Here is a 16951-nt window from a genome sequence, read left to right as displayed (position 1 = left end):
TTTTTCTTTTTTGGGATCTGTTTATTTCTGTGCCAGCCTCTCAACTTATGCCTTTATAATATGATTCAATATTTGGTAAGGTGTATTCCCTCTCATTACCCATATATCTTTAAAAACATTTTTCCCCTTACATATTTTAGATTCTTAGAATTAGGAATCATTTAAAATATTTCTCTGTTCTACTAAATCCACAATTGTAATTTACAATATGCAAGATACTGCCTTGAGACCATGGAGGCTATTAAGAGAAAAATGATAGAATCTTGTTATTAAGGAATTAGTCTATTGTATGAAATAGAGTTATAATCTGATTCTAGGAATAGGAAAAAGAGGCAAGCCAGAACAAGCACCGATAGACATGTTTTATAGAGTTAAATATTTATTAGCTCTTATTAATATAGCTGAGCATACATGTGTTTGTTATAGTAGCTTTATAGATGGCCAGCTCCCTTAGGCTTTCTTAGAAGAGCAGAACACGTGCAGCTTCATTTTTATGTAACATCTGAAAATCCAAACACCTAGAGGCTCTTTCTTTTTCTTTTTTTTAGAGGGGGAGCCGTGGAGCAGAGCATGCACATCCTTGAACACCAGGGATCACAGGTGTTTTGGATTTCTGAATTTTCAGTTCAGTCTACAATGACATTAACTAACCCTGATTCTCTGTTAGGCGTACAACAGTGATTTCATTTTAAACATGTGTTCAGTTTGGGGGATGATCTAGCTATTAGACACGTCCATATAATCTCGTTTCACATAATATTTTCTTCTGCAAATTCTTTATGTTACTACTCTGCTAACTAAAGTTAACTCCATTGTCATTAAAATATTTATGACTAGAGCCTTTGGGTGTATATTCAGTGATGCTTTTATTCCCTCATACTAAATGCTTATTATGTAGCAAGTTATAAACATTTTACTAGTCTTTTATATGTGGCACAATCTTTATGATTTAAATCTACAGTGTGGGTGGCACAAGGCAGAATTTTTTAGGTGTTCTAACGGATGCATAAAAGAAGTAAATTTAGATTAGGAAAATCCACGTAAGCTCCGTGAAGGTGATTGCTGGAGGTTAAGCTCTGAAGAGTGAGTGAGATTTCAAGAAGCAGAGAATGAGACAAAAACAGGTGGAGAGAGAAGAAACAGAGAAGTCAGCTATTTGCAAACTAACCAGAGGTTGCTGTTGGGTCCTCAAAGCTGCTGTTTGATTTCTGACTTCTAGGGCCCCTGTTGTCTCCTGAATATATGTCTAAGTAGATAGATGTATTCCACCTACCATCATTAGTCTGTTGTAGGATATTTCTTATCAATTTATCCATCTATCTATTATCTATCAATCATCTATCTAATTATTTGCTTACTGAGGGACAGCTGGGTTGTTGCCAGTTATAAGCCATTATGACTAATACTGCAGTGTACATTCTTGTACACACTTCCTCATGTACATATGTGGGATTTTTGTATATACCTGGAATTGAAATTGGTGGATGGTAAAGAATGCCTATCTTTAACTTGATTAAATACTGCAAAATTGCTCTCCATAGTTTTATTTTTTTTTAAATGAATGTATCTTCCCACCAGTAATGTACACTTGGCACTGTCAAAATTCAAACATTTTTCCAATCTAATGGATAGATATAAAATGGTGTCTTGTTGTTTTAATTTGCATTGCCTTGATTATTAGTAATAGAAGTATTATTTTTGTAAGCTTATTTGCTGTTTGGATTTCTTCTGAAAATTAATATTCTTTTCCCATTTTTCTCTTGGGTGGTTTGGCTTTCTTATTGATTAGTGGTATTCTGAATACTAATCCTTTTTTCATCATATACGTCACAATTATCTTTTATCTTTTTTATGACTTAATTAATTTCATGAAGTTTTAAATTTTAATGTTTTCAAATTTGTCAGTCCTTTTCCTTCAGGGTGTTTGCTTTATGAACCTTCTTTAGAAAATCTCTCCTTAACTTGCAGTCATGGAGACTTGATCCTATATTTTCTTTTTCTTTTTTTTTTTAAATGTAACTTACTTTTTATTGAAAGTATTTTGCATTTGTGACTGATGCTTTCTGGGTTATGCCATACATTTTAACATTAAAGGTTAAATTATTTTTTACATGCAAGCAGTGTTTATGGTTTTCCCCACATAGGATTACTGATTATAAAAAGATGACACACCACATGGGTTGTGCCTTTTTTAATTGAAAAGCCAGCAAACTGTCTAATTCTGTTTCCTCCCAAAACACAAACTGAGTAGTAACTGAGCCTCTAGCCAACATATTCAAAGCTGAGAGGATTAAAAATGCAAAAACAAGTCCTCAGATCCAATTAAGGGAGCCCTGCTACATAGAGGCTAATCAATACCAGTGGTACTCTGACTCCAGGAAGCTGGAAGACATTCTGATAACCCCACTCTGATAACATTTACCTCAAGTAGCCTTTTTCCAGTTTCCAACTCATGAATAAAGATAATACGTTGTTCATTCTATTTCAGAAAATTTTTTGCAAGTTGTTTTACTTACAATGCCAACTTCTAAAAGTCACTAAACTGAAGTTAACCGGACAATAAACTAGGCAGAAATCGCTTTACAAAAAGAGGGAGAGCCCAAAATGCTACTTTCTATAGAGAACCCACAGTTCAGTTTTATTCAGAGCAAAGAAAAAAGAACTTTTGATCATACTAGAAGAAACTGAGCCATAAGTTTGGAATCTGTACTGAAACTACACATGCAATGAGGACAACATTCTGCTAATACAACTGATTTGCTGCTGCATTTCTGGACCGTTTTTCTAATACTAACAATTATAAACAAAGCAGTGCAACTAGTATCTGGAACAATCCTTACAGTGTTACAGCATCAGTCACAAAGTTTCACTTCTCCTCACACCACTGGTTCTCTTTGTGTACCTGGGCTTCCTTTTCTTCAGTAAAATCTTTTTTTTTTTTTTTTTTTTTTTTTTGCGGTATGCGGGCCTCTCACTGTTGTGGCCTCTCCCGTTGTGGAGCACAGGCTCCGGACATGCAGTCTCAGCGGCCATGGCTCACGGGCCCAGCCGCTCCGCGGCATGTGGGATCTTCCCGGACGGGGGCACAAACCCATGTCCCCTGCATTGGCAGGCGGACTCTCAACCACTGCGCCACCAGGAAAGTCCCAGTAAAATCATTTTTGATATTGAATGTCTTTCGAATCTCCTCAGGATTTTTCCCCTTGATCATATTGTCAACAGTCTTGCAGGTAACATCAAGCAAACCTTTGAGGTCTAAGTAGTTTGCTGCCAATATAAACTCAAAAAGTGTTCCTTGGTCAACTTTCAGGAGTTCTTGATCCGAAGCAGCGATATCATCTGTTCACTTTTCTTTGTTCTCATTATCCTCAGGAGGAGGAGGATCAGCCTTGTGGTGGGTGCACCACTGAATGACCTTTTTTAATACTGCTGCATTAACATTTGGCAAGGGGACTGGATCAACATCTCCTTCATCATCCATTCCCAAATCTTCCAACATGGTCTTAATAGTCACAGATTGTTTCGCAATTACAACATCAACTTCAAATATCTCTCCATCAGAACTCTGCAACTTAATTGAAGGCATGGTGTTAGGACTCTAGGAGATGGCGGGCCAGCGTCTGATGAGAGTAGGGCGGCATCTGCAAAAAGAAAAACAGAAAAGCGGAGAACAAGGCCAACCGATCCTATATTTTCTTATACACTTTTTTCATTCATTTATTCACATTTTAAAAATGACTACTGCCTTGTCAAAGACATAAGTATGAACTACAGCCTCTAGTTTACATTAGGGTTCACTCTTTGTGTTGTACAGTTCTATGGGTTTTGTAAAGTTCATGTCATCTATCCACCATTACAGTATCATACAGAGTAGTTTCACAGCTCTAAAATTCCCTGTGCCCCATCTATTCATCCTTTCTTCCCTCTGGCTGGACACTTGGTAACCACTGATGTTTTTATTGTCTAATATTGTTTTGCTTTTTCCAGAATGTAATACAGTTGGAATCATTTTATAGCCTTTTCAGATTGGCTGCCTTAACAATATGCATTTGTTTCCTTTTTTTTTTCTTTTTTGGTGGATTGATCCCTCATTCCTTATTATTGCTGAATAATATTCCATTGAATAGATGTACCAGTAGTATTTTTTGTTGCTGTTTTTGTTTTTTCTATTCTACTCACCTATTCACAAATATCTTGGTTGTTTCCAAGTTTTGGCAATTATGAATGAAGATTCTATAAATATTCATGTGCAGGTTTTTTGTGTGGATGTACGTTTTCAACTCATTTGGGTAAACATCAAGGAGAATGATTATGGATCACATGGTAAGACTATGTTTAGCTTTGTAAGAATCTTCCAGACTCTTCCAAAGTGGCTGTACCATTTTGCATCCCACCAGTGATGAATGAGAGGTCCTGTTTCTGTACATCTTCACCAGCATTTGTTGTATTTTGGATTTCGGCCATTCTAATAGTTGTGTAGTGTTATCTCGTAGTTTTAAGCTGCAATTCCCTAATGACATGATATTGAACATGTTTTCATATGCTTGTTTGCTATCTGTATTTCATCTTGGGGTGAGGTGGCTGTTCTGATCCTTTGCCCATTTTTAAACTGGGTTGTTTTCCAACTGTTACGTTTTCAGAGTTATTTGCATGTTTCAGATACAAATCTTTCATCAGATATCTGTTGTTGCAAATATTTTCTCCCAGTCTGTGTCTTAGATTTGCATTCCTTTAACACAGAGAAGTTTTTCACAGAGCAGAAGTTTTAAATTTTAATTAAGTCTGTAAGCAGATAGGCTAGGGGGTCCCCAGAGAAAGAAAACCAGGCATGGCTTTCTTGACATAAGAGAAGTCATTTTTGAAGAGAGGCATGGACATATATACACTACCAAACGTAAGGTAGATAGATAGTGGGAAGCAGCCGCAGAGCAAAGGGAGATCAGCTCGGTGCTTTGTGACCGCCTGGAGGGGTGGGATGGGGAGGGTGGGAGGGAGGGAGATGCATGAGGAAAGGGATGTGGGAACAGATGTATATGTATGACTGATTCACTTTGTTATAAAGCAGAAACTAATAAAAAAAAAAAAAGAAAAAAAAAAAAAAAAAGAGAAGTCATTTTTGGCCTAAGCCATTTTGTGATCTAAGCTTGGCTGCAATGCTTGCCCTTGAACAGGTCTCAGTAATTAACGATCTTAAGGGAACAAAGGAATGTAGCAACAGTGGAAAAGCAGTCAAGCAGCCGCAGTTCAGCTATAAAACAGTCCTAGTTCCTCCTCAAAGGATATACATAATGATACATATCTTTGAGTTGTTCTACAGGAACTAAGCCCCCCTCCCCTTTAGTCCAAGACTAAAGCTTGGACTCTGTTGACCTTTGCCCCAATAATATACTGAATTCTCCTTAACTCAAGCATATTCATGAATAGGCATGTTCCCTTAGCTTAAAACTTCTCCAATTTTGCTGTTCGAGGAGACATTGCTTTGGGAAAGATCCCTGGTGTTCTCACTTGCTGCAAGTAATAAATACTACCTTCTCCAGCTCTTTGCCTTGGTTGTGTCTTTCGGCTTGAAACCCACGAAGAGGCAAACCCAGTTTTTGGGTAACAATGGGATCAAAGAAATTTTCCCATACAAATAGCAGTTATTCCAGTACTGTTTCTCCATCCTTTCCTAATTTTCAATGCCACTTTTATCATATTCAAAGATCTCACACGTGTGTAGCTCTTTTTCTGAAATCTTTATCATGTTCCACTTGTCTATTTGCCCATTCTTAAACCGTTATATCGTAAATCCTGGTAGGATGTGTTCTCCCAACTTATTCTCTAACCCTCCCTCCCCCACAAAGAATTACAGCAGCTTCTCTTCGACCTTAAGTTTTGGTGTGAATTTTAATGCCACTTTAACAAGTTCTGTGAAATACGCAATTGTGAATTAATTGTAACTGCACTATACTTATTGGTTTGTTCAGTGAAAACAGATCTTTTTAATAAGCATCTTTTCTTATTCATGGATATGGTTCATTTCTCCACTAATATAATTTCATCCATAAGGGTCTTACACATCTTTTGCTAGTTTTATTCTTAGGTACCTAATAGGCTTTTTTTTTTTTTTTTTTTTTAGGTCTTTCTAGTTATTAATGGATGCTTCATTAAAATTACAAACTTGTATAATCCCCCAAATAATTTTTGTAATTTGCTATTAAATCATTTCACAATTCAAACCATAGCTTCAAAATTCTTAAAATGCCAACTGTTTAATAATAAAAAATACAAATTATACAAAGATACAATAGAGGGAATTCCCTGGCGATCCAGTGGTTAGGACTTCACACTTTCACTGCTGAGGGCCTGGTTGGATGGGGAGCTAGGATCCAACACCCTGAGTGGCGCCGCCCCCCCCCAAAAAAACAACCCAACAACAGATACTACCTGAAATGTGAAATTAGTATATTGATTATTTCTCCCCAAATTGAAAGGAATGCATAATTTAGAGTTTCTCCTAGTATACGATTTAAAAAAGAAAGGACTAAGTCTGGAAAATGTTCAATCAACTGTCTTGCTGTCTATAAAACTCTCTTCTTTTTAATTTATGAAGTTTACCGTTATTGAAAGTGAGCTATTTATTTTGTGATTTACAAAGATAAGTAGGTTCTTTCTGAACAATCAGAATGTAAACTGATGCTAATGAGATAATTAAACATTTTGACTGTTAATTAAGCTGAGTCCAGTTAGCGATTTAATTTACCACTGACAAACGTATTCACCATTTACCAAATGCTGCAGGCAAGACAGATTAAGAGGTCAAATCTCAACCCATTTTCCTCAAATCATAGGGGAAATTAGGAGGTCCCAATAAATTACTCGTGGATTACCCAGTTTCCAGTATTCCCCTAGCAGGGGAATTAGGTGCTATAAGACAATGAGTCTAAGAGTTTGAAGGTGGCCCTTTCAAGGCCCACTCAGGGATCCCCTGAAACAGGCATCTAGCGGCTGAGCACCAAAACTCCTTTCCTTCCGTCTTCATCCTACACTATAACCTGTTTTTGCCGACTCTGAATAACTCTCGGTATGATCAAACATCTGACCTTAAAAACACATCTTCAAGTCGCTTTCTTACCCAAATATCTTAACTGTCCCAAATACCATGATCTCCGTATACTGCTGATGGGAATTTAGTTGCCAACCCAACTATGTGGTTAGTCCTCAGTACACAGCGGCTCCGAGATCAAGGCGACCCAGTTAACCCAGCTTGCCCAGACTCAGGCCAAATTCAGAGGCTGATCCTGGAGTTATTTCAGGACACCTTCCTCGCTTCCCAGAAAAACTCAGCCCTACCTCAAATCCAGACCCCAAGACCCTCCCGATCAGGTGAGCTAACGCTTCAGTGCCTTTCGTTCGTGGCTTGGCAGGGCTCAGGCTCATTCCAAGAGGGAGCCCCACGTTTTAAAGACTAGCACACGCACCGCACTGTCCGAGAACGGCCGAGGAACCTAACTCCAGGCACTAGGCCCATTGTGCCCGCGGCTAGAAACTCCGCCTTGATCCTAACGCAGCCGAGGCCACGCCCCGCGCGTGACGCCAGCGTCAGGCCAGTCCCAGCATGCTCCGCGCCCGCCGGCGGCCGATCGCAGACGAGACGGATATTCCCCGTGAGCAGTCCCTGGTCAGTTCAGCCGCTCTCCAGACCTGGGTCGGCGAGAGTGCCGCCACCAGCTATTCTCCTACCGCTCTGCCGTCAGTCTGAACGCCCCCAGCCCTCCCGCGAGGGCGCCCCGGGACGGAAGGATCCAGCAGCCTGTCGGCGCCCGCCGTTCTCGTGGTCGCCGTCGCCGTCGTCGTTGTGGTAGTCTCTGCCGTAGCCTGGGCCATGGCCAATTACATCCACGTCCCGCCCGGCTCCCCGGAGGTCCCCAAGCTGGACGTCACGGTGCAGGATCAGGAGGAGCAGCGCTGCCGGGAGGGGGCCCTGAGTCTCCTGCGACACCTGCGGCCGCACTGGGACCCTCAGGAGGTGACCCTGCAGGTAACGCCCACACCTCAGCCCCGACCTTGACGCGGCCCCGGGGGGCCGGGGGGCGGGGGCGGTCTCACCATCCCTTCTAGTCCCCGGTGAGCCGGCAGGACCTACGGGAACGTCGTCTCCCTCCGTTCTTTGGGAGGTGATCCTGTATTTCCTCTGTCACACCTAGGGAAGGTCACTCCCCCTTCCTTCACCATTGCTTACTGAGGTCGTCCTGAGGGCGGATTTTCTCTTTCCAGAGGCGGCTATGTTCGTGACGCACCCCTTCCACCTCGGGAAGGTTCCTGTTGATCGTTGCCCCTCCTCCCACTCCCCTGTCCCTTCTAAGTGCGAAAAGAATCTTTTCCACTCCCTTGCGAGGGGTCCTCGCCCATCGGCCCAAGCCACCATCTCCTCCCCTTTCACAAATAATGTGGTAATTAATCTTCTCTGATCTTTTCATTTCCCTTCCCTCCCCTCCCCCGTTGGTGTACTCCCATTGATGCTCACCCTGCGTCTTACCTTCTCAAGTCCTGGGATTGGCGACAGTACTCGATTCCAAAGTAATGACCGTGGTCCTCATGGGTTCTTCGGTAGCCCTGCACACGTTATTTTATTTGTATCGGTACTTCTGAAAATGTTTTAGTCATGTTAGTGAAACTAACAATATCTGATGTTAGAAGGATCAGCGGCTTGTGAATATTTCTTTTTCCTGAGGCACTGTATTCATAGATAGACAAAAATGAGAAAAAGTCCTTAAGAACCTATGCATTTTTAATAGCTTATTTCTAATAAGTTACGATTAAGCATACATGAAATTTATTTTGAATACTAATTTGTATTTAACTTTTGGAGTTTCAGGTACTATATCGAAAATGAACCTCCTTTTCCCTTGCAAACACAAAGTAATTTTAAAGGCTGGCATATTTTAGGTTTGTTTCAAATCTGAGCAATAATGTAAGAGTATTCATTTGAAGTAGCCACATCATCTGCCTTATTTTGTTGACTGATTTGTTTCAGCAATGTTAATTGACTTAACAGTATCTCAGATTCTTTGGTAAAGTAGTCACCTATACAAAAATGAATAAAATATGAACAGTGCCCTAGGGCCCAGAACAGTTCTTGACACTTCAGCTTTCATGAATGTTGGCTTCAGTTCTTACTGCCTAGAAGAGTTTGGAGCAGATTAAAAGGACCCATATGTTTTGGAAAAAAGTTAAGACAAAAATTTTGAAAATTTAAGGGAATGTTTGTTAGCCAAGTATGTAGGACATAGTGAATCCAAAATGATTTTCATGTGTAATTTTAAAAAAATAGTATATTTTCTTTAATTAAGGAAAATTAGTTTAATTGAAACTTCCAATTTGAAACTCTAGACTTCTTTAGTTTATTATTTATTAACTTATTTGTAGTTTATTATAGAAGATTTTTATATTTATTAAAATGAGTTATAGTCTGGCAGTCAAGTATAAATTAAACAGATATTAATTAAAAACATTGCTACTTCATGGTAAACTCTGGTACTGGCAAACCATATTACTTTTTAAGCAGAGACTTAAGAGTTTGAAGCTTTGAAGACTGGAATTTCAGTTGATGTGTTTGTCTGTAGAACAGCAGGAATAGCTACTCAGAGGTACATTAGGTGTGTTTTTAATCATTTAATCCCCCGAACAACCATTTTAGATAGGTACTATCTTTTTTTTTTTAGGTGAAACTCAGTGAAGTAAAGCTAGGATATCGGTTTAAAAAAAAAAAAGATAAAATATGCTAACATCAAACTGTTTTTTGATTGTTGTACTTGGGATTGAATCTTAATCTGATACCCATGTAGCAGCTTTTGACTTGAAGACCTTTGGACTCATTGTCCAAACTTCTAATATACTTATTTGTAAGTGAAGGTAAATACTACCATTTTTTTTTTTTTTTTTTGCCCTTAGGATGATTGTTATTTAGAAATATAATCCCTCCATTTGCAAGCAAAGCTATTGATCCAGAAACTGGAACAACTGCTAAGCAGAGTAGATTGTTATTCATCTCTCAGTATGGTAGATCTGACTCCCACATTCTAGGTCATTATAAACTCTGCTTTTATGATGCTTCAGGATTTCTTTAGTAAATATCAATGGGAATATTTTCTTTTGAGATTTGCTTTTATTTCCTTTGAGGTATAAAGATAAAAATCATACCTAACCTCATAGTCAACAGATTAAAACAGGTATCAGTAATACAGCCCATATTTTAAGAAGATTTTTTCTAAAATTCTTATGTGATATAAAATGCTTTAAACATACCTTAGAAGCTTACTCTAGTAATACTTACTCTAGTAATACTTATTTTACCTGACACTTACTCTTGACAGCTGAACTATTGAGAGCATTTTGGAAAAGCCAGAAGCAAACAAAAAAAGACTTCAGTGCATTCAGAATAATAGAGGACCCAGTCTTTGCTCACAACTTATGGACACAGGGGATAATATATCTCATTTTAGATAGAGTCTTAAAAAGTTTAATTATTTTTTCCCTATCTGTGCAAAATTAAAAGAATACAATATAAAAGGAGTGGTGAGCTTTGTGGAGTGTAGTATCTTAGAATAGGCAGAGTAGTTCTAAAACAATACCAGTCACAATGTTTTTTATTTAATAATATTTTACTATTTATAAAGGAAGCACTTTCACATACATTCTCCCAACGACCCTGTGAGATAGATGTAGACTGTTAATATGTATTTTATAGTTAAATGAAAGTGAACTTGGGAGTTTGTAATGGCAGATCTGAGATGAGAACTCATCTTATGAATTATTGCTCTTTGAGAAAAGTTTATGGTTGTATATTATGATTAAGACAGGGAAGCCATTTCTGTGTGATATCAGTAATTTCTTAAAAATTAAATCTTTGGCTCATAGAAGGATTTTGCTTTAAGTTCCTTAAACATAAATTTGCATTACTTTTCCACATGTGACATTATTCTGGAAATGGGATTCACTTCAGCTTTCTTTTAAGATAGTTACTATCTAATAATAAAGTATTTGAGTGGGTGGTAGGACCTAAGACTATTTGACTATGGCTAAGAGAGATGTGTTGTTTGATAGGTTCCCATATATGTTGATAACATGTGACCAAAAAGTCAGGAGCCTACTGTACTAGTTTATTTTCAGGTATTAATAGCTGTGTGATTCGGACTGAGCAAACCACTTCACCTCTCTGCGGCCTCAGCATAGTGTAGTGGAAAGAAGATGGTTTTGGAATCCTGATCCCAGCCTTTTGTCACCTTTGGCAAATTTAAAAATCCCTATAAAAAGGACTTACTCTCTACCTTGGAAAATAGTAGCATAGTAGAAAATAGTAGAATTTAACAACTATAGTACTCTTAGTCATTTTACTACTAGTACTAATTTTACTACTTTACTACTAAGAGTAGAGTATCTGGAGAATTAAATGAAATATGTAAAATTATACATAGTATGTTTTAGTACTCCAACTTCCCCCAGGCTCTCCCCCCACCATTTGTAAGTGGAAAGTTGTTATGAAAGAATTGTAAGCTCCTAAAATTCAGTAATTTTGACATGTATTTTTTTGTACTGGCATAATGCTACTTTTCAGCAGCATTCCTTGTAGCAGAAGGTAGGCACGGGAGAATGGAGAAGGGAAGGCTTCATAGAAGATGGGGTACCCGAACTGAGCTTGGAAGGAAAGATAGGAGATGGAATGGGGAAGTATTTCTGGGCAAAGAAAAACTGCTTTCACAAAAGCTAGACTATGAGTATCTTGGACAGAATGGTGTATGAACAAGAATAGAAGTGGGAGTGATTTTCAAATAAGGGAGTGCTTAGATACGAAGGTTTTATGCCTCTTTAAGGAGGTGGTATTTTATTATCTCGGACATGATGGGAAGCTGGTGAATGTTTTTAAGCAGGTAAGTTATATCATATATATTTTAGAGAAGTGGCAGATCACAATTTAGGTAGCATTCATTGAAGGAAATGTTTTGAATTGGGGATTAAGTGATCACTTACAAAGGACATTGGTGGTTTTGGAACTGATGGTTATTGCACACTAAGAGGATGCTAAATCAGTATAGTGGGTTGAAACCACTACAGTTTAAAAAGATGAGTTAGAATAAGATGTGATGGGATAGATCAGAGCACATTGCAAGTAATAAGGTATTATCTTGTGAAGCTTTTAGTTTTATATAAAAGTATATATGTACTGAATTAGAGGATAAATACATTTCTTTCTGTGTATTGCATTAAAAAATGTTTGTGAAAGACAACCTAGGAGAGACTGTTATGTTAGTACAGACAAGCGGTGCTGGGATCCAAATTAGGACAGTGGCCTTGAAGATGGAAATAAGGGACAGATTTGACATTTCAGAAAATAAATGTGCAGGACTTGTTAATTGCTTGCAGGTGAGGGAGGAAGTGGGAAGCTTAAGTTTTTTTTTTTTTTTTTTGTGGGTGACAAAAATAAGGGAAGTCATGAAACATATATTTAAGGAATCAGGTTGTATTTTTCAGGATTTTATCTTTTTTTTTTTTTTTTTTTTTAATCTTTTGGCCCTGCTTCGTGGCATGTAGGATCTTAGTTCCCTGACCAGGGGTTGAACTCGCGTCCCCTGCAGTGGAAACACAGAGTCTTAATCACTGGACTGCCAGGGAAAGTCCCCAGGATTTTGTCTTATAAGGAGTTATTTTGCTCTGATATATCTGATGGGCTATAAATAGGTAAATTTTTATCACCCTTTTAAAAACTTTGAGATACAACAAACAAACAGAAAAATGAATGAAACATAAATTGTTGTAGAATAAATACCTTCGTAGCCCCAGCCCAGGGAAAGAGAAGATATTACCAGCAGCCCAGAATATCTCCGCTTTCTCTTGCTCCTAACTTTACCCTCCCTCTAGTGGTAATCACAATAGCAGTTTAAAAAAAATTGTTAACAAACAGAATATTTTGAATTAGTCATTTTTTCCAGTACTCTGAGAAAATATACTGTGTATGAATTTTTTAAATAAGAGACTATATGATCGTGAAGTAATTTAGTTTTACTGAAAAGATGTATCACAATATTAAAACTTTAAGTAGAAAACTACCCCCTTCCTATTCATAGTTTCTTAAAAAAATCAACTGTTTCATTTTGTTTATTACCTTCTACTTCTCCCTTAAATATTTTACATAGTTGTTATTGAACCTTATGTACAACTTTTAAAAATTAATTTTTATTGGAGTATAGTTGCTTTACAATGTTGTGTTAGCTTCTCCTGCACAGCAGAGTGAATCAGCCATACATATACATATATTCCTTCCCTTTTGGATTTCCCTCCCATTTAGGACACCACAGTGCATTAAGTAGAGTTCCCTGTGCTATACAGTATGTTCCCATCAGTTGTCTATTTTATACATAGTATCAATAGTGTATATGTGTCAATCCCAGCCTCCCAATTCCTTCTACCCCACCCCTTTCCGGCTTGGTATCCGTACATTTGTTCTCTACATCTGTGTTTCTATTTCTGCTTGGCAAATAGGGTCATCTATACCATTTTTCTAGATTCCACATATATGCGTTAATATACGATAGTTGTTTTTCTCTTTCTGGACTTACTTCACTGTATAACACTCTCTAGGTCCATCCACATCTTTACAAATGACCCAATTTCGTTCCTTTTTATGGCTGAATAATATTCCATTGTGTATATGTACCACATTTTCATTATCCATTCCTCTGCTGATGGACATTTAGGTTGTTTCCATGCCCTGGCTATTGTAAATAGTGCTGCTATGAACATTGGAGTGCATGTCTTTTTAAAAATAAATTTATTTATTTATTTTTGGCTGCGTTGGGTCTTCGTTGCTGTGTGCGAGCTTTCTATACTTGCGGTGAGCAGGGCTACTCTTTGTAGCAGTGCACAGGCTTCTCATCGTGGTGGCTTCTCTTGTTGCGGAGCACGGGCTCTAGGCGCACGGGGCTTCAGTACTGTGGCACACAGGCTCAGTAGTTGTGACTCACGGACTATAGAGTGCAGGCTCAGTAGTTGTGGTGCACAGGCTTAGTTGCTCTGCTGCATGTGGGATCTTCCCGGACCAGGGATCAGACCCATATCCCCTGCATCGGCAGGCGGATTCTTAACAGCTGCACCACCAGGGAAGCCCCATGTGTCTTTTTGAATTATGGATTTCTCTGGGTATATGCCCAGTATTCTGGGTCATATGGTAGTTCTATTTTTAGTTTCTAAAGGAACTTCCATATTGTTTTCCATAGTGGCTGTATCGATTTACATTCCCACCAACAGTGCAAGATTGTTCCCTTTTCTCCACACCTTCTCCAGCATTTATTGTTTGTAGATTTTTTGATGATGGCCATTCTGATGGGTGTGAGGTGATACCTCATTGTAGTTTTGATTTGCATTTCTCTAATAATTAGTGATGTTGAGCTTCTTTTCATGTGTTTGGCCATCTGTATGTACAATTTGTATTCCGTTTTTTCATGTAGCCTTTCATAAATATTTTCCCATGCTGGTATGGTATTGACCACAATTTTTGATAGCTACAGACATAATATTTAGTCATGTTAAACATCATGTGACTGAATTACTTTTAAAGTGAGGTTTAAAAAAAAATTGTAAAGAGTATAAAGAGGAAAATTAGAAAGGCTCATATTCTAACCCTGTTGATTTTGTTTAAAAAATACAAATGATACATGCCCTTAAAAAACAAGGCTATAAAATGAAAAGTAAAAAATCTAGCCCCCCCAACACCAAGTCATTCTCCCCAAAGGTAATTTTGTGAACAATTTCTTTTGAACTTATAAAAAATTATCAAATTATAGATTTACCAGTGTACATTATCTACCTATGTTTATAAATATAGTAAATATAACTATATTCTTTTTTGTATACATAATTAAGTTATTCTGTGTCTTGATTTTAAAAGTAATATATCTTAGACATTTCCATGTCAGTATATATAACCTGCCCCATGTTTTTAAAAAAACATTGAGTCGTTTTTATTTTTTAGGTATTAAAAAAAGTATTGCAGTGATCTGCTTTTATACATATATTTTGGATAACTTTTTAAAGTATATCCATAGAATAAATTCTTATTAGTGGAATTAAAAGATTAAAAGTAAAAAAAAAATTATGATCTTCAAGGAATTGGCTCACACAAGTGTGGAGGCTGGTAAATCTGAAATTTGTAGGGCATTCTCTGGTAAGCTGGAAGCTCTCAGGCAGGAGTTGATGTTGTAGTCTTAAGGCAGCATATGTTCAGGAAAACCCGAAGTTTTGCTTTTACAGCTCTTCACCTGATTGAATGAGGCTCATTCATGGGGAATAATCTTTTTTACTTGAAGTTATCTGGTTAATACGTCTGCAAAATACCTTCAGAGCTGCATCTAAATTAGTGTTTGTTTGAATAACTGGGTATTGTAGCTAATCCAAGTCGACACAAAACTGTTATGCTATTTCTCACTTTCATATAATTTATACTCCTCAAAACAGTGTTGGAAGGTATCCTTTTCTCTATACCTTGTCCAACCTCTGATATTAAATTAAAAAATCTTTTGCCGGTTAGATACCTGAAAATGATATTTTGTTTTGTTTTTACATTACTTTTAATTTTGTTATTTTCGAAGATGGTGGAATCCAATAGTTACTTCCACAAAACAGTTAACTGACATGCATTAATTCCATCTTTCCAGGCTTCTGGGCTCGTCCAGTAGCCATTGTCTTAAAGAATAATTGAAGCTTGTCTTTCCCGTTGTATTGGTCTGTGCAAGCTCATTCATTTGAATTCAGTATTGAATTCAGTTAATCGGTCACTTTAGACCATAAATAAATAGCGAAACTCTGCTTGGTATCTTAATCATCTTTAAGGACTAAAGAAATTTCATAGTAGCTAAGGTAGAGTTTAATATTTTTATCATCTCAGGGTTTGTAGTTGCAGGGCAGTGTCACGTACTGAAAGAAGGTATTGGATTGTGTTTTGGGGGTCTCAAGATGACCTTCAAGTTCACTGATAATCACTTTAACTTCTAAGGTGTCACTAAAACTGTAATATCTTTTTGTCCACCGGGTATTCTATATTGCTTCAAAGAGCAACCTGTGCAGGTTTGGGCAATTCTTTAAGTTCCTAATTGATACGGTCAATTAGTCCTGGCTGAAGGGTGAATTTATGTCTTCTGTTACAGTACTAAAATAGCGAAAGTGTTACTATAAAACATATTTATCTCAGTATTACATTCAGGCAAAGAAGACAGAACCACCTCTCATAATACCTGTTCCAGCACTCCACTTTGCATACAAATATTCACCATCAACAGTGGCATCCTCATGTCCTCGCAGGGTAGCTGTTGCTCCTTTAAGAGTCTCTCAGGGCCTCCCTGGTGGCGCAGTGGTTGGGAGTCCGCCTGCCGATGCAGGGGATGCGGGTTCGTGCCCCAGTCTGGGAGGATCCCATGTGCCGCGGAGCGGCTGGGCCCGTGAGCCGTGGCCGCTGGGCCTGCGCGTCCGGAGCCTGTGCTCCGCAACGGGAGAGGCCACGGCAGTGAGAGGCCCGCATACCGCAAAAAGAAAAAAAAAAAAAAAAAAAAAGAGTCTCTCACATAGGTTTTGGATTAAGTGCATTGGGCTTCCCTGTCAAAAGGTTTCTTCTCTACCTCTAGGCCATTTTACCCACTTATGTGAATTTGGCCTTGGGTTCCCAGCTGCTGAGGGTTGGGCCAAGATCTTGACCTCACAGTCAATTTGCTTATTTCCGAATTGGTGGCAGACTCTTAATATCATCTTTGTACCCTGGCTTTTTAAAATCTCCCAAGCTAGAGTAAATATGGTGGATTTGTTCGGGGCACTCAATGCTGGGAGACCACTAGCAGGTCCCATCAGTCCATCCAATCTGATAATGCTTCATTAAAAAGCTTTGCTTCAACCCCATCAATGTCTGCTTTATTCATCCAGTTTTTTG

General features: G+C 38.2%; 1 protein-coding gene and 1 pseudogene across 2 annotated transcripts in view; one reads left to right on the top strand and one right to left on the bottom strand.

Annotated features, from left to right (window-relative positions):
* Positions 1–1597: 1597 nt before the first annotated feature.
* On the bottom strand, positions 1598–7490 carry LOC309811629 (S-phase kinase-associated protein 1-like; annotated as a pseudogene). Its single transcript, XR_014296199.1, has 2 exons — positions 7115–7490; positions 1598–3641 (listed from the first exon to the last, which is right to left on the bottom strand). The product of XR_014296199.1 is annotated as an S-phase kinase-associated protein 1-like (transcript).
* A 103-nt stretch (positions 7491–7593) lies between these two features.
* Positions 7594–16951, top strand: part of ETNK1 (ethanolamine kinase 1) — a 71034-nt gene continuing 61676 nt past the window's right edge. Inside the window, exon 1 of the mRNA XM_082634582.1 lies at positions 7594–8020. Within this exon, the coding sequence (XP_082490708.1) occupies positions 7865–8020 (156 nt within the window). The 5' untranslated portion in view covers positions 7594–7864. The remainder of the gene's footprint in view (positions 8021–16951) is intronic.

The sequence above is a fragment of the Mesoplodon mirus genome, assembly GCF_964341445.2.
Source record: "Mesoplodon mirus genome assembly, chromosome: 11".
Classification (NCBI taxonomy): domain Eukaryota; kingdom Metazoa; phylum Chordata; class Mammalia; order Artiodactyla; family Ziphiidae; genus Mesoplodon; species Mesoplodon mirus.
The sequence above is the reverse complement of the archived record's forward strand: the minus strand, read 5'-3'. Positions and strand labels throughout refer to the sequence as shown.